The 21,630-nt window shown below is 51.9% G+C and overlaps 8 protein-coding genes across 8 annotated transcripts; 3 read left to right on the top strand and 5 right to left on the bottom strand.

The window, feature by feature from the left end:
- Positions 1–276: 276 nt before the first annotated feature.
- TRIREDRAFT_66551 (uncharacterized protein) lies at positions 277–7,251 on the top strand (the record flags this gene model as incomplete). The annotated part of the gene is made up of 3 exons (XM_006967833.1): positions 277–3,557; positions 3,615–6,913; positions 7,007–7,251. 3 exons carry the CDS (start codon positions 277–279, stop codon positions 7,249–7,251), a joined length of 6,825 nt encoding a protein of 2,274 aa, XP_006967895.1.
- A 538-nt stretch (positions 7,252–7,789) lies between these two features.
- Positions 7,790–9,240, top strand: TRIREDRAFT_123238 (uncharacterized protein; the record flags this gene model as incomplete). Its single annotated transcript, XM_006967832.1, has 3 exons — positions 7,790–8,217; positions 8,280–8,483; positions 8,552–9,240. Exons 1-3 carry the CDS (start codon positions 7,893–7,895, stop codon positions 9,238–9,240), a joined length of 1,218 nt encoding a protein of 405 aa, XP_006967894.1. The 5' UTR covers positions 7,790–7,892.
- Positions 9,241–9,476: 236 nt separating this feature from the next.
- Positions 9,477–10,781, bottom strand: TRIREDRAFT_66865 (uncharacterized protein; the record flags this gene model as incomplete). Its single annotated transcript, XM_006967750.1, has 1 exon — positions 9,477–10,781. A coding segment is annotated over one exon (1,305 nt), but the record flags the coding sequence as incomplete, so codon positions are not given.
- A 1,990-nt stretch (positions 10,782–12,771) lies between these two features.
- TRIREDRAFT_5088 (uncharacterized protein) lies at positions 12,772–13,561 on the bottom strand (the record flags this gene model as incomplete). The annotated part of the gene is made up of 2 exons (XM_006967699.1): positions 12,772–12,937; positions 13,029–13,561. The coding sequence occupies 2 exons, from the start codon at positions 13,559–13,561 to the stop codon at positions 12,772–12,774; spliced, it is 699 nt and encodes a 232-aa protein (XP_006967761.1).
- A 1,479-nt stretch (positions 13,562–15,040) lies between these two features.
- TRIREDRAFT_123236 (uncharacterized protein) lies at positions 15,041–15,660 on the top strand. The gene is made up of 3 exons (XM_006967831.1): positions 15,041–15,089; positions 15,142–15,152; positions 15,211–15,660. The coding sequence occupies exons 1-3, from the start codon at positions 15,058–15,060 to the stop codon at positions 15,501–15,503; spliced, it is 336 nt and encodes a 111-aa protein (XP_006967893.1). The 5' UTR covers positions 15,041–15,057; the 3' UTR covers positions 15,504–15,660.
- A 380-nt stretch (positions 15,661–16,040) lies between these two features.
- TRIREDRAFT_110207 (uncharacterized protein) lies at positions 16,041–16,569 on the bottom strand (the record flags this gene model as incomplete). The annotated part of the gene is made up of 2 exons (XM_006967749.1): positions 16,041–16,222; positions 16,461–16,569. 2 exons carry the CDS (start codon positions 16,567–16,569, stop codon positions 16,041–16,043), a joined length of 291 nt encoding a protein of 96 aa, XP_006967811.1.
- A 913-nt stretch (positions 16,570–17,482) lies between these two features.
- Positions 17,483–18,578, bottom strand: TRIREDRAFT_66753 (uncharacterized protein; the record flags this gene model as incomplete). Its single annotated transcript, XM_006967748.1, has 2 exons — positions 17,483–18,117; positions 18,197–18,578. The coding sequence occupies 2 exons, from the start codon at positions 18,576–18,578 to the stop codon at positions 17,483–17,485; spliced, it is 1,017 nt and encodes a 338-aa protein (XP_006967810.1).
- Positions 18,579–18,891: 313 nt separating this feature from the next.
- Positions 18,892–20,233, bottom strand: TRIREDRAFT_30166 (uncharacterized protein; the record flags this gene model as incomplete). Its single annotated transcript, XM_006967709.1, has 4 exons — positions 18,892–19,010; positions 19,103–19,267; positions 19,412–19,840; positions 19,924–20,233. Coding segments are annotated over 4 exons (1,023 nt in total), but the record flags the coding sequence as incomplete, so codon positions are not given.
- Positions 20,234–21,630: the final 1,397 nt, after the last annotated feature.

The following is a 21,630-nucleotide window of genomic DNA, read 5'->3' as shown; positions in this document are numbered from 1 at the left end:
AGGCCGATTATCTCCTGGTCCAACGAGATGCGAGGCTCCCCCTCCATCTGTGTAACATGAGCCGCCGCAAGGCTCTCTGCCCGATTTCTGTTGGTTCAGGCATACAATTTTATCTGCCTTGTCTGATTGAGTGAATGCTGTTGTTCACTGATAGAGGGTCGGTGCGAAGACGAATTATATGTACAATCGACTCGGCTTTCGTCTTTTACAATTTTCGACAGACATTGCAACTGTTCTTCTTCATCATCACCTTCAGCCTCTATTGATACTTGCAAAATGGCCACCACAGCCGCTTCCGGTCGGGCAGCAAAGCTCGAAAAGCTTTTTCACTCCTTCATCAACGGCGAGCGCACCCTCCAAAGCTCGCAAGAAGCCAAGCAATTCTTCGAAGCAGTCGATGTTGTGTGCCAGCGAACCTCTGCCGCCGCCTGCGTTGAACGCATGCTTGCGCGAAAAGAAGGATTGAGTGCTGTGAGAGCAGCCGTTCGATCCAACTTGTCCCATGCTTTTGTCACGGCTTCAACTGTTGGATTTCTCAAGCAAGTCCTGCATCCTCAAGTCAAGACCATCAATGATGGACTGTTCCTTGAGAAACTGCTGGTTGAGATCCTCTCCCCTCCAACTTTTTGGAATGCGTTTCTGGAGTTGTACAAGTCGAATCAGCTCAATGGCGAGAGCTTGATCGCCTTTGCGTCTCTTTCCTACGAGATCGCGGCTTCTTCTACGCCCGAGATCCAGGCTCTCTCCCAGGACGTGGAGGCTTTGATGAAAAGCCTCCCCTTGACAAAGTCGCCATCTGAAGAGGTTCGCACCCTCGGCTACCGCATTGAAAAAGTCTTGCAGCTTCGCAAGGGCTCTGCAACTGCGTCTATTCGTGTGAATTACAGCCCCGGCGGCAGACATGACAATGACTTTGAGGACTTCCGTCAGATAGCCATCTTTCCGACTGCGGACGAAGTGTCTTCAAAGGAACAGCCGTTTCTGCAACGACTCGACGACGTCTTTGAGGCGCCAAGGGAGTCGCGAGCGAGGTCTTACACGGACTGGCTGTTTCGTCTCCTCCGTGAGGATATGCTTGCGGACCTCAGAGAGGACTTGCAGATTGCATGGGGACAGAAAAAGGCCAGATACAAGCCGCTCTGCTTGGGTTGCCTGAGTCTGATCCTCGAGCCGCAGTCGTTGCCCAACAACAATCGTTCCAGGCCCTTCACATTGATGCTTCAGTGTCGCGACGGGATCGCCTTTCCGAAGAAATTCAAGTCTCCTCATGAAAAAAAGAAGTACCTGGACGATAACAGAAACTTTGTCAAGCACGGTTCTATCGGCGCGCTTTGTATCGACAAGAACATTATTTCTTTCGGCTCAATCGTCCGAGAGTTGGATTGGCTGATCCGAGATCCTCCTGTTGTTGGCCTCCAAGTCACCGACAACGTCGGATTGAAGCTGGCGGTAAAGGCACTGTTGGGACAGGACCGTGGTCGCCTCAAGTTCTACGTCGTTGACACCGCCACATTCTCCTATGAGCCGATCCTACAGCGCCTGAAGGAGGTTGCTGAGATTCCGGTCGAGGACTCCATTCTCGATCCAGCAGGACCGCCAGCAGCCTACTACCCTCCACCCAGGCTGCAAGCTTTCATCCAAGTTTTGAAGTCTGCCCAGCGGAGGAATGAAGCGGTCGATTTGGGTGACACCCTGGGCAGCAGCCTCCGTATCCAGATCCGTGACGCGCAACTTCACTCGCTCGTCAAGGGCCTCGAGAACCCCGTTGGCCAGATTCAAGGTCCGCCAGGAACAGGAAAATCCTTCATTGGGGCGATTATTGCGCGAGTCCTCATGGAGCTGACGGACTACCGCATACTGGTCCTCAGTTACACTAACCACGCGTTGGACGAGTTTCTTCACGACCTCATGAAGATTGGCATCAATGGTAGCAACATGGTCCGCATCGGCTCAAAGGCTACCACCCATACGGAACACTTGAAACTCGACGCTCTCGCAAAATTCTCCCTTATAAGCTATGAAGTCAGGGGCCTGTTGGATATTGCCAAGCTAGCACAGCAAGAAGCTCGCGACAAACTAGAAGACCTCATGGGAAACCTTCAAACTCAAGTCCGTCATCAAGATGTCTTGGACATGCTAGAGTTTTCCGACTTTGGAACGAGTCTCTGGAGCGCGTTCCAGATCCCCGACGACATGGCCATCGTGGGAAAGAATAACAAGCCCCTAGAGCCCGTTGATGTTTATGATGCTTGGCTCCATGGAAAGCACTGGTCAAGTATGGGCATGCTTGGCCAAGTGATGGGTGAAGAACACAAGGTAGTTTGGGACATTCCGCCACCCACCAGAACCGCTCTCCATATGCAATGGACCAGCCATGTCAGGCAGGAGCAGATAGACGAGTTTGCTCAGCTGGCTGAGACCTGCGACAGCCTCTACCGACAGATTGACAGTCTCTACAAGGAAAGCAAGAGGAAAATTGTCAAGGAGAAGCGAATCATTGGCTGCACTACCACGGGAGCAGCCATGTACCAGTCCATCATCAGAGCGGCCAGTCCAGACATTGTTCTGGTCGAGGAAGCGGGCGAAATCCTCGAGGCTCACATCATCACGTCTCTCGGCCCTTCCGTGAAGCAGCTTATCCTTATCGGTGACCACAAGCAACTTCGTCCCAAGGTTAACAACTACAACCTGACTGTCGAGAAGGGGGAGGGGTTTGACCTCAACGTGTCACTCTTCGAACGCCTCATCAGGCAAGGTCATGACTTCGCCGCTCTGGAGGAGCAACACCGCAGCCATCCAGACATCTCGCAGTTTGCGCGCCTCCTGGCGTATCCGGAATTGAAGGACGTACCAAAGACGAGCAGCTATCCACCGATACGTGGGCTTCAGAAGAGAGTCGTCTTCGTACATCATGAGCATCCGGAGGAGCAGCTGGACAGTGTCCGCGACCGGCGTGATCCATCCTCCAAAGCCAGCAAGAAGAACATATTCGAAGCCGAAATGGTCCTGAAAACAGTAAAGTATCTGAGTCTACAGGGCTACAAGTCGGAGAACATGGTCGTCCTGACTCCGTACATGGGCCAGCTGGCATTGCTACGAGACATGATGAAGGAAAGCGTGTATCTGAACGAACTAGACACTCACGAGCTTGTTCGTGCCGGGCTGATGACGCAGGCAGCTTCCAAGGCAGCAAAGTCAAAGCTGCGCCTGTCTACGGTGGACAATTATCAAGGAGAAGAGAGCGATATCGTGATTGTATCAATGGCCCGAAGCAACAAGAACGGCGACATTGGCTTCTTGGTTGCTCGCGAGAGACTAGTTGTTCTCATGTCACGAGCAAGACAAGGAATCATTCTGTTTGGTAACATGAAGACATTCATGGCAAACAAAAAGGGCCAAGAGCTCTGGAAAAACTACTTTGATGCCATGAAAGACAAGGGATTCCTGTTTGATGGCTTGCCGGTCTACTGCGAGCAACATCCGGACCGTCAGTCTCTTCTGCAGAAACCGCAAGATTTCGACCAGCACTGCCCTGACGGCGGCTGTGCAGAAACATGGTATGTCACAAATCCTGCCCCCTCTTATACAGCCTCTCTTTTTACTAATGGCATCAGTGGTGCTACCCTTGGATGCGGCAAACATACCTGTGAACGCAGATGCCATCGAGAGAAGAATCACTCACAAGTCGCCTGCACGAAGATGATGCAGAAGATTTGCGAACGCGGCCATAAGATGAAGTATCCGTGTGGAAAAGTCAACCTGGGCTGCAAGACCTGTGCAAAGGAAGATGAAGATACTCGGCGGAGGATACAGCGGGATATAGACATGGAGAAGAAGAGACAGGAGCGACAAGACAAATATGCTCGCGATTTGCAGGAGATGGAGGATGAGATTGATCATCACCGAAGAGTCATGAAGTACCAGCAAGAAGAGGAAGATCACGCAAAGGAGCTCGCTGAGAAGAAGGCGCAACTACAGAGACTCAGGGACACAAAGGCCAGAATGGAAGCATCAAAAGCCGCAGCGGAAGAACAAAAGAAGAAGGCCTCCGAGGAACAGGGACAGAAGAGCAAAGAGACGCCTGACTTCCTGACTCTCGACCCTGCAGCACAGGAGTGGGAGACGATGAAGCGTGAGGATGGAGCCAAAAGCGCCGCATTGGATGATCTCATGGGGCTCATCGGCCTGGAGTCGGTGAAGAGGGAGTTTCTCTCGATCAAATCGACTGTCGATACGCAGATCCGTCAAGGCGTGGCTCTCACAGATACGCGACTCAGCTGCTCACTGCTCGGAAACCCTGGGACAGGCAAGACAACCGTGGCGAGAATCTACGGAAGATTTCTTACCGAAACGGGAGTCATCCCCGGCGATGCCTTTGAAGAGACTACAGGATCGAAGCTCGCTAACAAAGGCGTCAAGGGCTGTGAAGACCTGCTAGAGAAGATCAAGGAGAATGGAGGCGGCGTCTTGTTCATTGACGAAGCATACCAGCTGTCCTCTGGCAACAGTCCTGGCGGCGTGGCAGTCTTGGACTATCTCCTTGCTGAGGTGGAAAATCTTCGAGGCAAGATTGTCTTTGTTCTTGCGGGCTATTCAAAGCAGATGGAGTCCTTCTTTGCACACAATCCTGGCTTCCCGAGTCGCTTCCCCATCGAGATGCGCTTCAACGATTACGAAGACGAGGAGCTGCTGCGGATCCTCAAGCGCCAGGTCAACCGCAAGTACAGAAACAAGATGGAAGTGGAAGACGGACCAGACGGCCTCTATTTCCGGATTGCTGCTCGGCGAGTCGGACAAGGACGGGGCAAAGAAGGATTCGGCAACGCCCGCGCAATGGAGAATTACCTGGCGAGGATCGAGAAGAGGCAGGCAAACAGATTCCAATTGGAGCGTCGAGCGAAAAAGACCCCCAATGACTTCTTGTTCACAAAGGAAGACATTATCGGCCCTGAACCATCGCTGTCGTTGCAGAATTGCGAGGCGTGGAAGAAGCTGAATGGCATGATTGGACTGAAAGAGGTCAAGGAGCAAGTCAAGATACTGCTCGACTCGTTGACCACCAACTACCAGCGTGAGCTCGCTGAGGAGCCCTTGATGCAGTTCACTCTCAACCGAGTCTTCCTCGGGAATCCCGGAACAGGCAAGACGACCGTGGCCAAGCTCTACGGAGAGATTCTGGCAACTCTTGGCCTCCTGTCTAATGGAGAGCTAGTGGTCAAGACTCCCGCAGACTTCATCGGCGCTCACCTGGGTCACTCGGAATCTCAGACAAAGGGCATTCTCGCAGCTACTGTTGGCAAGGTGCTCGTGATTGACGAGGCGTACGGCTTATACGGAGGCAAAAGCTCAATCAACGACCCTTACAAGACGGCTGTTATCGACACAATCGTTGCCGAAGTCCAAAACGTGCCTGGAGATGATCGCTGTGTGATTCTCATCGGCTATCAGGAACAGATGGAGGAGATGTTCCAGAATGTCAATCCGGGCTTGAGTCGACGGTTCTCGGTAGATACGCCATTTGTCTTTGAAGATTTTGATGACGACGGTCTTCGACAGGTCCTCGACTTGAAGCTGAAGACGTCTGGCTTCACAACTACCGGAGAAGGCAAGAGAGCTGCGCTCGATGTGCTCATCAGAGAACGCAACAGAGCCAACTTTGGCAATGGAGGTGCCATCGAGAACCTGCTGAGCAAAGCAAAATCTTCCTACCAGAAGCGGCTTTCGGCTGGAAAGTGCAAGAAGAGGAGCCAGCTCGAAGCAGAAGACTTTGACGAGGACTTTGACAGGACAACGAGAAAGGATACAAACGTGCGGCAGCTCTTCCAGGATGAAGTTGGTCGTGAGGACATCATCAAGAAGCTTGAGCACATCCAGTCGCGGGTGAGGCAACTAAAGGCCGTCGACATGGACGTCAAGGAGGAGATTCCGTTCAACTTTTTGTTCAGAGGTCCGCCAGGTACGGGAAAGACGACGACGGCGAGAAAGATGGGCAAGGTATACTACGACATGGGCTTCCTTTCCAAGGCTGCCGTGGAAGAATGCTCAGCCACGGATCTGATCGGGGAGTATGTCGGTCATACGGGGCCAAAGGTCCAAAAAGTGCTCGAGAAAGCCCTCGGAAGGGTGCTGCTCATCGACGAGGCGTATCGATTCGCCGAGGGCAAGTTCGCGAAAGAAGCGATTGATGAGATTGTCGACTGCGTTACCAAGCCCAAGTATCAAGGAAAGCTCATCATCATCCTGGCGGGATACGAGCACGACATCAATCGGCTCTTGTCCGTGAACCCCGGACTGACGAGCCGCTTCCCCGAGACCATCGACTTCAAGCCACTCAAGCCAGATGCCTGCTTCCGGCTCTTGGCCGATCTTTTGCGCAAGAGGAAAACGGAGCTCGCGAGTAAGAGTAAAGGCAAGGACATGGACATTAGCTGTTTGGAGACTCCGTCTGCATTGTTCCTCAGCAGGTGTACAGCCATATTTACGTCGCTGACCCAAGTCGAAGGATGGGCCAGCGCGCGAGACGTCAAACAGCTCGCCAGGAACGTCTTTCACACGGTGGACTTGACGGCGGCTGTGCTCAAAGTGGAAGACAAAAAGGTCATTCAGGAGCTCAACAAGATGCTACGCGACCGGCAGTCCAAGATGGTCAAATCGGGCGGCCCTATTGACATGGATGACATGGCCGATTCTTCGTCTACGCCTCCCAATTCGGGTCTTCCCAGTATGAGTGGTTCGAATACGCAGACGCAGCAAGGCCCAAGCGGCAACGATCCTATGGACATTGACGACCCCTCGGAAGAGGCCACTCCGGCACCTGAATCGCCAGACGATGAATCCAAGCAAGTGACTCGAGATGCGGGCGTAAGCGACGAAGTCTGGGAGCAATTAGAACAAGACAAGGCGGCAGCAGCACGTCAAGAGGCCGAGTACCGCAACCTCCAAGAAGCTCGAAAAAACGCCGAAGCCGCTCGCAAAAAGATTCTAAAAGAGCTGATCAAGGAAGAAGAGATCAAGGAGGAAGAGCGTCGCAAGTTGGAGGAGGAGAGGAAGAAGGCGGAGGAAGAACGAGAGAGGATTCTGCGGCAGCTGGTTGAGCAGGAGGAGCGTCGCAAGGAGGAGGTCAAGAAGCTGGCGAAGATCCGCGCGCTTGGGATTTGCCCTATGGGCTTCAATTGGATCAAACAGGGTGATGGATACCGGTGTTCTGCTGGAGGGCATTACTTGTCCAACGCTGAGATTGATAGGTTGTGAATCTAGCTGAGGTGGCTCTCATATGATGTCTTTATGCTGAATAGTCGCGCGCGGTTCAGAACTGATTGATTGATGACACTTTCACTCACTGAGACCAAATACTCTATTTCAAGATAACTGCGTGGATGCGGATGCCTTGAATTGATACAGCAAGCCAAGTGGTGAAATCGGAGACAGAAGAGCTTGCCCAGATATCACCAATTGAGTCCGGATACTTCAACTTTCCGATTCGGTAGACGCAGGATTCGTGATCCAACCGCCCGTGCACAAAATAGCATCAACAAGTATTTGCATGTCAACCGGTCAATCAGTATGCATATTATATGTCTAGTACATAGTGTGTCTGCGGGGCTTATCAGTGCTCATAATCCTGGTTCCGTCAGTCCCGTCTGATGTCGTAAACGGCGTTGCATTTCTCACACGGACACTGCTTGGTGAGGTCGTATTTGCTGCGTATTGCTTGCAACTCCCCGCTCCTCGCGGACACCCTGGCTGCCAACGGTGACATAAGAGTTATAGATATATATATGGGGGAGAGCACGCTTCTAGTTCCCTTTTGACTTCTTCCTCTTCTTCCTCTTCTTCTTCTTCTTCTCTCCTTCAGCTGAAAGAGCCAATTGCACAGCCCAAAGACCAGAAGCATGGCTCAGGATATAGAACCGTTCTCCATAGCTGTCGCAGACACGGAGCTGGAGCTGCTCAAGAAGAAGCTCTCCAACGTCACATTTCCATCCGAGTCCGAATTCGCCAATGACTGGAGCTATGGCACTCCATTGAGTGAATTGAAGCGACTGACTGAGTACTGGAGGGATGGCTTCGATTGGCGTGCACATGAAGCGAAGCTGAACCAGATCCCGCAGTTCACCACCAAGATTGCCGCGGAAGGATTTGACGAGCTCAGCATTCACTTTATACACCAGAGGAGCAGCAGGCCTGGAAGCATTCCGTTGCTGTTTGTTCACGGATGTACGTCAGCTGTCTGAATTAGGAGTGAAGGTCTAGGGAGAAACTGACTCTATTTGCTGCAGGGCCTGGGAGCTTTCTAGAGGCAACAAAGATTGTCAAGTTGCTCGCTGAGCCAAAGGACGAGAATGCGCCCTCGTTCCATGTCATAGCGCCTTCACTGCCCAACTTTGGCTTCTCTGATAGAGTGACGCAAAAGGGCTTCAGTCTTGCCCAATATGCAGAGACAATGCACAAACTCATGCTGAAGCTGGGTTACGACAAGTACGGTGCGTAATCTTACCTCCCCCGACCACATCAACATCAGCTTGATACTCATCTTTCCGTCGACCTGCAGTCACGCAAGGCGGCGACTGGGGCTTCCTCATCACCCGCTACATCACCAGCACCTATCCCCAGCACTGTCTCGCAGCACACACCAACTGCGTCATGGTCAAGCCTCCTCTCCTCTCAGGCCTCTGGGTCGCTATTCGCTACTACCTCGGTCTGCTCTCCGAGGAGGAGAAACACGGCTTCGCTCGGACGGCATGGTACATGAAGGACAACTCGGGCTACATGGTCATGCAAGCTACAAAGCCCAACACGCTGAGCTTCGCACTGGCCGATTCGCCTGTCGCGGTGCTGGCGTGGATATATGACAAGCTGCACGACTGGACGGATGCGTACCCGTGGACCGACGACGAGATTCTCGAGTGGATTTCCATATATCAGTTTTCCAAGGCGGGCGCAGCCTCGAGTGTCATGATCTACTACGAGATATTCAAGATGCAAACTGACACAGCCTTCAAGATGATGGAGTATATCCCTCATGTGCCCCTGGGGTTGTCGTACTTTCCGAAGGAGTTGTCGATTTCGCCAAAGGCCTGGGGCAGATCGCTCGGGCCCGTGGTCTTTGAGGGCTCGCATAGCAAAGGAGGGCATTTTGCCGCGTATGAGTGTCCTGAGGAGCTTGTGGGAGACTTGAGAGAGATGTTTGGCAGAGCAGGCGGTGCGTCCAAAGTCGCCGAGACTTTCAAGGCTACGTGAACGGCCTTGGGCGTTGACAGACAAGGCGGATTGAACGATAGGTCATTGATATTTGACTCTAGTGCTCACATTATGCCTGTTGAGGATAATTGAAAGATGTGTCTAATTTGCGCCGGAGTATGCTTTATGTACATGATAAGCCTTGGGGAGCAGTAATACAGACTGCTCGCTTGCTTGCCTCAGATTGCCAGATATGTTGGACAACCCGACTTCTACCCGTTCTATATATGAATTTCTCATCGTGGGCCAGGCTTCTCTGATTGAGTTCTGGCCTTTTCTCTGTGCTTTGCTTCATGCTTCAACACCACAAAGTATGTGCCCAACAACTCAGCCGCATATCGCTCTCGGTACTGAAAGTGTGTCGGCCCAACTTTCCGTACCGTGTCCTGAGCGACCTGGATAATGGCCGGATGCTGATCCTTGGGCAAGTCCAAGAGAGACGAGATCTCAATTTTGATCTCTTCAGGTTCACCAGCGCAGCCGAGAACTCTCCGCAAATCTTTGCTCTTGACAAGGCGCTCGCAGAACGGCTCCAGCAGCTCATACTCCTGTATAAAAGTCAAGACAGCCTGTAGTGATGTCGGGTCCGACACAAAGGCATTCAAAGGCGTCTTCTTATGCTCCTTGATCTTCTTGGGCGCCCTGGCAGCAAAGTCCAAGGCCGTCGAAAGCTCATCAACCTTCATAACCGACATCCCATACGGCACCAGGTCTCGCCGCGTATAGCCAGCTCTCGTCCGCCACCAGTGGTTGCAAAATATCGCAGACATGATGACTGGGATCAAGATGACGTATCCCCACCATCTCGTCGCCGTAATCATCGATCCGACGCCTCCAACAAGCGTGGCCGTGCCGTTGATGGAAGTGTAAACCTGCAGGTTCCTGCTGCGCCGTCTGATCAGGGCCATGGCTCGCGTTCCAGGAATGGCTTTGGAGGCGGCATTGATGTGTCCTTGGGCCTTGCAGAAGATGTAGTAAGCCCAGCAAGTGTTGAAGGCGCCGAAGAGGGCAATGGGGGAATTGCCGACATATCCAGAGAGCAGATTGCTGGCCAGGAAGATGGCGTCGTTCTGTCCCCCAAGGGCAAGATAGGTACCGATGGCAATAAGGACAGCGCCTGCGCCCATGAACAAGTTGAGGCCCCAGCGGTTGATGCCTTCTGTGCCAATCTCGCGATAGACGACGGACAGGAGCACGTCCAGGTCTGTGGTTGGCTGCGCCTTTGCCGCCCTTTGCTCCCGCGCTTGTCTGAGCTCCCGGTATTGTTGGCGGAGGAATGTGACGTTTCGCCAGGCCCGTCTTGCGTCCAGCATCGCAAAGACGGACATGATGCCGGCGAATGTCGCCCCGACCGCCATGAAGACAATCGCATATACCGGCACTGGATACTTGTTCCACACGTTGGCAGCAAAGTCGCCCGCGTTGGCCAGTTCCAAAAGGCCAACGGCGCGATAGAGATCGTTTTTCAGTCTCGTTCCTTTGGACACATATTCGCCTCCCTTTCCCGCCGGGGCGAGGGTGACGCGGTCTGGCGGTATCGATTCGGGGACATCGCAAGAGCGAGGAATCGGGAGCAGGCCGAGGGAACAGGATGCGTTGGAGAGTGTCGTGCCGGTGGAGGAGAGCGTGCAGGCGCGAGGCAAGACGACTGTCTTTGGTGCCGTCACTGAGGTGTCGCTTTTCTCGTTTACTGCTGGAATGTAGTCTCCCTGATCGGAGGTTTGGTGCGGTTGCTGTTTGTCCCGTTGTTCCTTTTGTTCCTTTTGTTGTTCGTCCACGTCGTCTTGAGGCAGCTGTTGTCGATGATTATCCGTCTGATGAGGGCAATCCTGAGAAACGGTGACGGGGGCATCGTCCTTCGAAGAAGCATCTCCAATCTCAATCCTCGAAGCCGCAACATGTGCAGTCTGCTCTGTGGCAGGCTGATCTACGGGACCTGGTGGATCGTGCCGTAGCTCCTCAATTGAGGCTGTGTCAATCCCGTCTGAAGCCATCGGATGCGGTGAGCCAAGAGAAATCGTGGCAGTGTTGAGAGCCTAAAGACCAACCGAGGCGAGCAATGGCAATGAACAAGTACAATACCATATACTTCAAAGATGAAAGAGTAAAGAGTATGTTGGAGCCAGAATAGAAAGTCAATGGCCGAGAGCTGCAAGGTCCAGCCTGGAAAAGATCATCGTCCCATCATCCAGATGGCCTCTCCTTGGTCGACTTGGACCCTCTCTCTTGGCTTCTTTCAAGGCTTTTGGTTAATACTGAAGACAAGCATCAAGTCAAAGAAAAGGGGGCCAGAAATAGGAGCAACAGCTCACAGAGAGAGTGTGAACAAAAAAACCAGGGAACAAACCTGGCCTCTCATGACAAGTTGCTACGCGTACCCAATTCTTCTCTGCCGTCCAGCCGTCATCCAATTCCACAATTTTCCATCCAGTACTGCTTGGAGATTCCACCAAAGACTGCCGCCATTCTCCCGACTATCCAGTCGAGACCGGGGATGCCGCTGCTTTGGCCCCATTCAGCCAGCCACGGCGTCCGGCGCCCCCATTCCACGACGTCGGCCGTTCGGCATGTGGCTCTTGCTGCTTCTCTAGCGTGTTCGGGTGTTTTTGTGAGTTCCTGATGACGGGGGGGGGGGATTTGACAGGGCTGTTCATGTGCCTGCAGTGACAGCATGCCTGTCCTGTCACGTCACTAACAAGTTGGAATATCACTCGAGCGAGTAAGGAGAGCAACTTGGTCTCAACTGCATCTCCTAAACTCTCATTGAGCAGCAATTGACAGTTAGACTTGAGAAAGCTGTGTTGTCTAAGAATCATAGAGAATCTCTAGCATTGAGGAGATCAGCTGCCCTGAACGCGCGTCCAACCACTGTCGGAACCCGAGGCCATCGCCGGGCGCAAGCTGATGAGCCATCAAGATTCTAGAGCTGCGTCTTAATGCACACCTTAAAGCCACAAGGTGAACGCCAACAAGATAGACTTGCGCTGCTTTTTCCATAGATCCCCAGCTACCCTATTATCTTAGTGTCGGGGAAACAAACATTCAGACATCCATCCCTTCGGTTTCGCCGCAAGCGGGTGCAAATGGATTCCCATAAATTTCTTGAAGCTCAGCAGAAATACGAACTCGTAATAAATGGGTGATGAAGGGTCAGCAACTTGCTCTCGCGCGTGTCAGCCCAATAAACAGCCTCTGCTTCAACATTACCCATCAGCTTCTTGGCGTCATCACACAAAGGAACTGCTGTCTAGTACATGGACTATCCTTGTTGACCTTTGTCTCCAAGGCCACTTCCTACCCTCTGCTGTGACCGTTACCTCCTTGCACTAGTCTGGTTATTTGTTCCTATTCCTCTCTACGAAATAAAGTGAATGAACAAGGTTTCTATTCTATCTTCTAACGTTGGGGTGCTGCATGGCCACTCCCTGAACTAAGAGGGAGGACTAATCCCATAGAGGCCTTTCTGAATCATCTCATCCCTCTGCCGAATTTGCATTCCTACTCTCAGGAAGAATCATTGTTTTCCTCTGCTCATGATTCCCTGCATTCGCGAAGTCCCCTCTTCTGTTTCCCATTCTCATCAAAATTGCTCTCGTCCAGCCAAAGCTCAAATCCCCTCCGCACAGCATCCCATTCATCGTCAGTGATGCTCAGCCAAGCAGTATCCCTGCGTCTGCCCTTTACAATCATGTGTTTCCTATCAAGATCCAGAGACCACAGCATCAGCATGACCATTGCTGCATCACGAACAGACTCTGGCTCCATGATCTAGGTTAAGTCAATCTCACCTGAAGACTCCTTCAAACGTAAAGCCCAAGCGCTTGGCCGCTGCCACACTCGGCCCATTGAGGGAATTCGCCTTCCACTCCACGCGCCAATATCCCAAGTCGTCAAAGGGATGCTTCATGAACAGGTAAAATGCCTCTGTCGCTGCTCTCGTATGCTTCAAAGCGTCGCCAAGAATCACCCATCCAATCTCAATCCTGCGATGGCTTGGCACAATGGACAGATACGACAAGATGCCGGCCGGCTCCGAAGCGGCGTCGGAAGCAGGGCCAGAAAGAACCGCATAGTAGATGGGATCCTCCGAAGCGGCCCAGGCCCTGATCGTGGTCTCACATGCCTCCTCGCTTGGGAACCCTTCAATCGGCATGTAGTTCCATCTCCAGGCGTTTTGCTCTCCTCCGAGATGCTTGTATATCGATCGCCAGTGCTCTGGTCGCAGGGGAACTACAGCACTGTAGCGGCCGTGAAGAGGCGTCCGTGGCGGCAGAAGGGCCGGCTCAGCCGACACGACGGGCGGCCCGACCAATTGGTCCATTTTCTTTTCGAAGAAGTGAGCGCCAGAGAACAAGACTTTTGTTTAGATGTTGGGAAGAGACTGGAAGAGTTCGTTCTCTGTTCATTATACTTCAGCTGCGTTCGGGAGCACGATGACTCATGAGATGCCATCCAAAGGGCGCCGCTGCTCGACATCTATGTAGCTTGCAGGAAGAACGCTCGTACTATAAGCCTTAGCGCCATCATCTCATTACTACGTTGAGCCAGGTCACTTCGTCTATTAGCTACCTATGTCCATGCTTCAAATACAAGCTCCTCTGCTAAGCTGCAGAGTCGTGCTGCCTCGACTCCAAGCTCTCGATGAAAACGCAGCCTAAGTTCTTCAGACAAAACACATAGCAAACCTCTTTATGTTATTGTAAACTCGCGTCGGAGTCCAGAACTCGGCCCCGAGACATGCTAACCCACGTTTGCTTCGGTGGGCCAATCCACTTGCGAGATGGAGTCTCAGGGGCGAGTCTTCCTTCATAGCTTACAGAAAGGCCCGTTCCTGGGGAAAACATCATGTGCAAGGAAACAATCCTTTGACCTGCCGTAAACACATACCGTGATGTGAAGCCTCATGACTGACTCAAGCACCTGCAGCCCATCATTTCCGCCCGGACAAGTGATTGGACAAAGATGCCGGCATCCATCAAGAGCCACCACATTGTGTGCCGTGGATTGAAGCGGAACACAATTGATGTCTCTTGGGCTATTGCTTAAAGTCTGAAGGCAAGACCCTGCCGATCCAAATGTTTATTTCGAGCTCTAGGGCTTGTGAAGAAGTCTCCCCAACTCATCACATCGGTATCTATCGAGCCCATGAAGCCTCAATGAACCGGTGTCAACCAGGCAACGCCCGCTGATCACGTACATACCTTTGCTGCCTTGGCATATGATCTGTTTCATAAAGTTATCCACTCCTCAATGCCTCTGTTGAGTAATGAAAAGACCTGTCAGTACTTGGCGGTCTCACAGTACATAATCTGTAGTAGCTCCCAGCCTCTCTACCGCTGAGAAACGAAGCGTCATCGGATCTCAATTTACTCGCATAGTAAGACCATAGCTTTGCCAGATATGCTCCTTTGACTTAAACATTTGCCTTATATAGACTGATTACAGACGACGTGATTAGTCCCTTGCGACATGTCTCAGCCTTAACGCCAAACTTCTTTCGAGGATCAGATCTCGATCATGCTATCTATGAACTATGTACGAGCGGTTGGGGAGAAACATCAGTCAGCAGAGCCTGAATACCTGGATTCTCGGATATGGAATTGAAGCTACTCTTGAGGAATTCTGTCAGGCTCAAGCTTAGACAGACTGTGAGATGCATCATCTTACAAAGTTGCTTGGCAGTAAACCGTGCAATGGACACCAGGTATAAAGTCAGTGATATCCTCCCCGAATTCAAAGTTTCATCACCAAGCTCCTCAATCAACTCTACTTGAACAATACTACAAACAACCAAACCTCATTCAACAACTCGCCAAGATGCGTTTCGCTATGATCTTCACCGTCCTCAGGTAAGCATCCTCTTCCACTAACTTCTGATGGCTCAAAGCTGACATTTCCTAGCCTCTCCCTCGGTTCGTCGTGACAAAACATCTCCTTTTGCCCTTTTGCACTGATACTAAACATGAATAGGGAGCATGGCCGCCGAGGCTGCTGATGCCTCCGAGGCCTCTGACGCCCACAACTGGGATGACTTCCTCGACCACCTCCACGACATCCGCAACATCCAGGATCTCCAGGATCTTCTCAGCCTCGGCATTGGCCGCTGGGGAAACAACCCTTGTGAGCGCGTTGGCGGTACTTGCGATCCTCTTGGTGCAACCTTCTGCCGCGGCACCTTCGATGTCGCCATCAGCGGCCTGCCTTGCCGCGCTGCTATTGGAACTCCTGTCACTGGCTGCTGCTGGCACGCACCTCGCATCTAAGCTTGCGTCTCTCGAGACTCATAGCCAGGCGCAATGATGCTGCCACTTGGACAATATAGTTGTTGTATGGTATTGGATCAATGAGGGGGTTAGCCATACCGACTTTGATAGGAGATGAACGAACTTTGAATGGGAGATGAAACTTTTATAAACTATCATGACGCGCTTATCAAACTCTGTGAACGTGAGAGTACTCTATATTATATTATGAAGTACCTTGAACACCATTGATCTTGATCATTTTACTCCATATCATCTTCTTTAGTCCAGCCTAACAATGCGCTCCGTCAGCTACAAGCTTCGTTGATGTTCATGTGTCACAGTAAAATTTTATATTTACAATGAGCTGATGATGAACGGGAGTATCTGATCGATTTCTGTTCAATCTCCGTTGATCTAATGGGGGGAACTGTGTGAACTGCTCCCCCATGCTTTATATATCACTCCATCGATAAGTAGCCGATGTCGTATATGACTACCTACTCAGGCCGCCATTTCGGACATCCGTGGAAGAATCAAAGACGGCTTGCGGTGCAACTAAACGCCCTGATGGCAAGTGGAATCACTCATGGGTGCCCTCGAAGAAGGGTTCTGCATCCGAGCCTTGAACAACCTCAGGTCCTTCCGGAAAACCGTGACGCGACCGGCATTATGAGCATACTGATTGAGAACTTGGAAAGACTTAGCATCGGCTTCAGCTGCCGCCAAAGATTTGGAGACTGACCTTCAAAGTAGAGAGCAATGGAGCCTTCACAAGCCTCTTGGATGACATCCGATGCCTCGGGCGAAACGCGCAGCTTTGTGAACCCCAGATCGAACAGAACCTCGTTGCAAAGACGCCAAAACAATTTCCTGCGAATAACTAGAATCTTCTTGATCCTCTTGATCCACCAACGACGGTCTCGGAAACAAGTCAGAACGTGCCAAACATAGGCATTAGACCATGTATAGACTTACCGCCAGCTGTCAAGAACCGACGCTTGAAATGGCGAGGAGTTGCAGGCTGCCTAGACTTGCCATCTCTTTTGCCATGTACAAACAGCCACTCCGCTCTTCGTTCCGCCATGTTTCGTGCAACTCGCCTTGAAATCACCATCTTGTACTGAGGTATTCTAAAGGGCGTGTTAGAATTGCTCAATCATGATAAACAGAGGCGACGGCGTATAAGCGACGCTACAACACCAAGACACTCACTAGTTGAAGGGCGGACAAACGAGAAGATAGAAATTAAGATAAAGACTGAAAGATTGAAAAGTACCTATGAGAAATACAAGAAGTGCATTCTCTTGTTTCTACTTGTAGAGAAATGCAGCTTCTCACCTTCTTCCACGCTCTTGGAGGCTTGTTGACTTTCCTTTCACTTTATTCTCACTTTTGATTCACTTCCAGGTTCCATTCACTCCACTCCACCGCCTATGTGAGCCAAATTAGTAGCAGCCGCCGCATCGAAAAAAACAAGCCACTGTCGTCTAGGGGTGAGGACATCAGTTTGTGGATCTTCAAACGAGAACACTGGAAACCGAGGTTCGAGTCCTCGCAGCGGCATTCGATATCTTTTCTTAGTTGTTTTGTCATCTTCGTTCTCTTTTTTTGCCCTACGCATTTTTTCATCTCTGTTTCTTAAGCGTTTCTTATAGTAACATCATGTATGCCTTGGAGTCGATAGTGCGCTGCTTCAATCACCCAGCAGCTTAGCGATCGAAACGAAGCTGCTGTGCTTTTACATGCCATAGCAAACTGCCGCCGCAATGAACACATACTCAGGTAGCTTGGTATACCTAAATTAAATACTGTAGGTACGGTAAGGTTGGTAGGCCATTGTAACATACATGTAGGTAGTAAGAAACGATGTAGATATATCGGCTGTGAGTCTCCTACATGAAGGCTGCTGTTCTGGGCTCTTCTGTCCTGAAGAAAAGCATAATATCTTGCACCTGAACTGACTACATTGGTGCAATAGCATCACCGGGATAATCTCCTCATGGCGCCTGATCAAAGTCATAACTATTCCCAAAGCCACGGTTCAGATATGTTTTGATAGCTTCCTCCGAGCTGACCCAATCCACTGGGATGTCCAGCCCCAGCTGCCCCTGTCGGTCAAGCTCCTCCAAGACCGGCTTCAAGTCCTCGCCAAGCTGCAGCCTCATGGGATTGCGATACCAAGGCGCAAAGTGAATCATGGCGAGCATGATCCGGACCTGGTCCGAAGGATTCGGCATCCCGGCGTGCCAGAGCCTCAGGTCGCGCAGCACGACGGATCCCTTCTTGACGGTGGGTTGAATAGGAGGGCGGACGGCTTTGCGGTCGCGGAGGTGTTTCTCCTTGATGCGGCCGCTGGCTCGTTCGCCGTGAGCGCCTTCTTGGTAAGAGATGTCGGTGTTGTGTGTTCCCAGCCAAAGCTCGGTCGAGCCGTTCTCGGGCGTCATCGTAACCAAAGGTACGTTGACGACGAGAGCAAAGGGATGCGTCGGGTGGGCGAAATCGGCATCGGAGTGTACTGGCTGTCGCTGGGGAGAGGCGCCGGGGAGGGGAGGCATGGCCGAGTTGGCCGAGCAGAATGTCCATTTGGGCCGTGGGCCGAGAACCGCGGACGTGACTTGGGTAGCAATGGTGTCTACATGGTTGCGAGACATTGTTAGTCTGTAATATCGTGGGGGGTTATGATCCCATGTCGAGAAAAGAGCTCGTCTTACTCGTGAAGATTGATGGGAAGAAGAACTCGGCCACGGGGGGCGGGTCTTGCTGCAGATTGCCCTGGTTGTAGTTGAACGGCCCTTTTTCGCCCATGCGCTGGAGCACGCGGGCGTCTTGCACCATTTTGGCGTTGAGGAGGTCAGCGTCTGTATGTGGCACGACATCCTCAATCACCACGAGACCATCCTGGTGGATGTGTCGCACGGCCTTTTCGAGGTTGCGCTCGTCGAGCCTGCCGTGCTTCACCTCATTGACGCTAGGACGGACGACTGCCGGCCAGTGAAGGCCAGGAGATGGGGATGGTGGAGGCTTTGTTGCGGAAGCAATGGTTGCTAGGCCGCGACTTGTAAGACGAGGAGCGTGGAGGCGGACTGCCAACATCGTGGGCTTGTGTTGTATTACTGCTGTATAGTTTGTAATATGACAGTATCTCTGGGACAATCAGAGTCAATGAGAATATGAACAAAGATGAGACAACTCATTGCTTTGAAGCAGACATTTATCGGCTTTCTATGATACGTTCCATGAAAGGAGGATATAAGGTGCCACCAATAGGTACAAAGAGATGCTATACGCAAACCCGAGCTCGGGATATCTTGCCCAGTACGAGCTAATACGAAGCGGGGGAGCCCGGACTCGGCCCCGCTTCCCCAGAGAAAGGTGGTGATCTCGGCTCGGGATGGTCTGCTGCTGTCCATGACTGCTTGAGGCTGGAGATGAGGCGCTCGACTGGCCAGCCGACGGGGCGCTTGCACGAGGCCAGACGGCGGATGACCTCCTGTCTGGCTTGTTCGGACCGTATAAACTTGCCACCTGGGAGAAACTCGCGTCGTAAGGATGGGGACGGGTATAAAGGGGGTAAAGGGGGGGTTGGGTTGGTAGAAAGTTGGTGGAGGGTCACTTACAGTAGGCAATAGGGCCGAAACTGTTGACCACGACGGACGGTATGTTTGTTGTAAAGGCGATACCACAAATCTCGAGGGCGTAAGCATCCAGGAGGTCGTCTTTGTCTGCAGCATGGCCGGTGATGGCGGTGTTAGCATTCACTGCTGGAAGCATTGACAGCTGGCCTGGTTGTGCAGAGACGGCGAGTATTGAGAGTGAGACGAGCAGATACTGCCTCGCCGATGCTGTTGAGAACTTTGTATTAGCTATCACTGACCATGATGTGACAGTTGCTGGTGGCTTTACCAGGAGGGGTGGTGAGCACTTACCGTGGAAGTCTTGAAGGAACCAGAAGCTTGGTAGTTCGCCTACCGTCGACAAAGTCACTGACCTGCCTCTAGAAAATGGTTGAACATGTGTTGGGAGTTCCCCAAGCCAAGTGTGTACCATGTCGACAAGCTTCTGCCAGTCAACCGCGGAGATTTGACTTCGGAATGCCTTGTTGATGATTTGACCAAGTATGAGCGAAACAGAGTGGAGTTGCTTGTCATGGCCATCATCAGCCAAGCTCGGAGCAGCAGACTCAGTCACATCCATCTTCAACGGGCAGCCTTCAAACAGACTGAACGTAATGTCCTCACGCAAATAGTTCCAAAACCTGGCAGCGAGGAGGCTATCCGGGGGACTCCCTGTGATGGAGGCTTCACATGATGCCAGTGAATATGCGCCCCTGAGATGCCTGTTGGGGTCAACGTCCTCTTGTCTCACGTTAGCCTATCTATGGATCATCCATGCTATATCTGCATCAAATAGATTCATGAAAGGGGGAAAAGGGACTCACCATCGAGGATCTCGTACGACCGCAACAAACACGCCGCAGCTAGTGCGACGCCATTCGTCAACAGCTCGCTCTTCTCATCCAATTGGATCAGGCGGCGGACGCAGTGGCCGTGGTAGAAGGCGGCTGATTCCCTGGCGATCTGGGGCCCTCTTGTTTGACACTGGTGTTCGGCCGATAGGGCGATGACGGCGCTGAAGAGAAGCGGCTCGTCGAGGGCCAGCAGGGGCACCTTGGTCTCGAATTGGCGCAGGGCGTCGCCGAGGTCATACCACTTTGCGAGCGAGTTAATGTAGTTGTGGAAGTACCAGGCAACATCTGGCAGCTCCAAAGCAGCTCTGGGATCCTCCGGGGACGGAAATCTGGTTCTCCCAGCTGTTTCTTGAGCAAGTGAGTGAAGGCTCAGTAAGTCAAGGAAGGGGACAGAGAGATGAAAGATTGCAGCGAGGTACCCTCATACCACGATACAAAGGGACCATTGGTAGCTTGAAACATACCATTGACAATATTTGCTGGCTCTGATGGATGGTGGTATAGCAGCCATCTGGACGACTTCTGCGGACGCGCGCAGTATCTCCGAGACCTTGTGCATTGGCCACAGATGGGTCTAGCCTCATCACCTGTCAAGAGGAGGAGCACATGTCAGTTTTAAGGAATTGTATGACAAAGATGAGTAACACAATGAATATTCAGGAACTAGCAATGAATTGGGTAGCTGTGAGAGCTCGGCGAGACAGCATTGGACCGTGTGCTACTCACATTTCACTTTGCGCTGTCTGCACGTATCGCTGTGCAGAGGCCAGTGGTGGATACGATGAGCTTCTTGCATCTATGTATATGAGTCGAAGGAAGACATGGAGTCGTTGCGTACCAGGCTATGATATCACAAGGTCAGTGAGGGTGACAATGGCAGGGTTGAGGCAGGGGAGCCGGTGTTAGTGACGGCCATGTCCACGCACACGGCTACATCCGAGTGACGCATACTTGGATCGGGGTACGAGTTATATATATGTACATTCAGACGCCAGGCAACTAGGTAGGGAGACAATGGCACCGCGATGTGACATATTTGATGGCCATGTGCTTACCTGCTACGTTTAATGTTCGTGGCATTGACTGTCGACGATATCAGGCGAATCAATGTGATAAATCTGATGCTCTGGTTGCCCCCGTCTCTCCAGAGATGTGTCAGATACTAGGAAGATGCGTCAATCAGATGTCAGATAGAAGAGTCCAAGAGCAGAGTCCGGAGTCACTTCAACGGCGGCCCGCCTAATACGTCTAGCCGGTGGAATAGTCTTCTGCGGGGAAGCGGGAAGCCGGAGATAAAGATTGGGAAATCGGCCTCTTTGAGCCTCGCAGGATGCAAAAACATGGATCTCACGTTCATCGAGCTGGTTGAGCTCTTTGCGTTCCCTAGCCCACCCACTTAAAGTTAGAGTCCGGGGGCTTTCACATACGATCGTTCGACCATTAAGCCACATCGACCTCGTATATCTGCTCAAGAAGATATGACTGAAAGCTCGATTGCTTGACGATACATCGATACAATGTAGAGGAGGGCAACACATTGCGAGTGTTGAAGCTCCAGATCCTACAGAAAACATCGAACGCAAGTGCATATGTTCCAGTCGCAGATTCACATCTCTTGTCATCTGTTGTCATACCACCAAGTTCAAGAGGTGACCATCATTGCTACCCCACGGGAGG

The sequence above is a fragment of the Trichoderma reesei genome (genome assembly GCF_000167675.1).
Source record: "Trichoderma reesei QM6a unplaced genomic scaffold TRIREscaffold_19, whole genome shotgun sequence".
Classification (NCBI taxonomy): domain Eukaryota; kingdom Fungi; phylum Ascomycota; class Sordariomycetes; order Hypocreales; family Hypocreaceae; genus Trichoderma; species Trichoderma reesei.
The sequence above is the reverse complement of the archived record's forward strand: the minus strand, read 5'-3'. Positions and strand labels throughout refer to the sequence as shown.

Excerpts from the sequence above, each read along its gene's own strand:
- TRIREDRAFT_123236 (XM_006967831.1), top strand. The coding sequence starts at position 15,058 with ATGCGTTTCGCTATGATCTTCACCGTCCTCAG.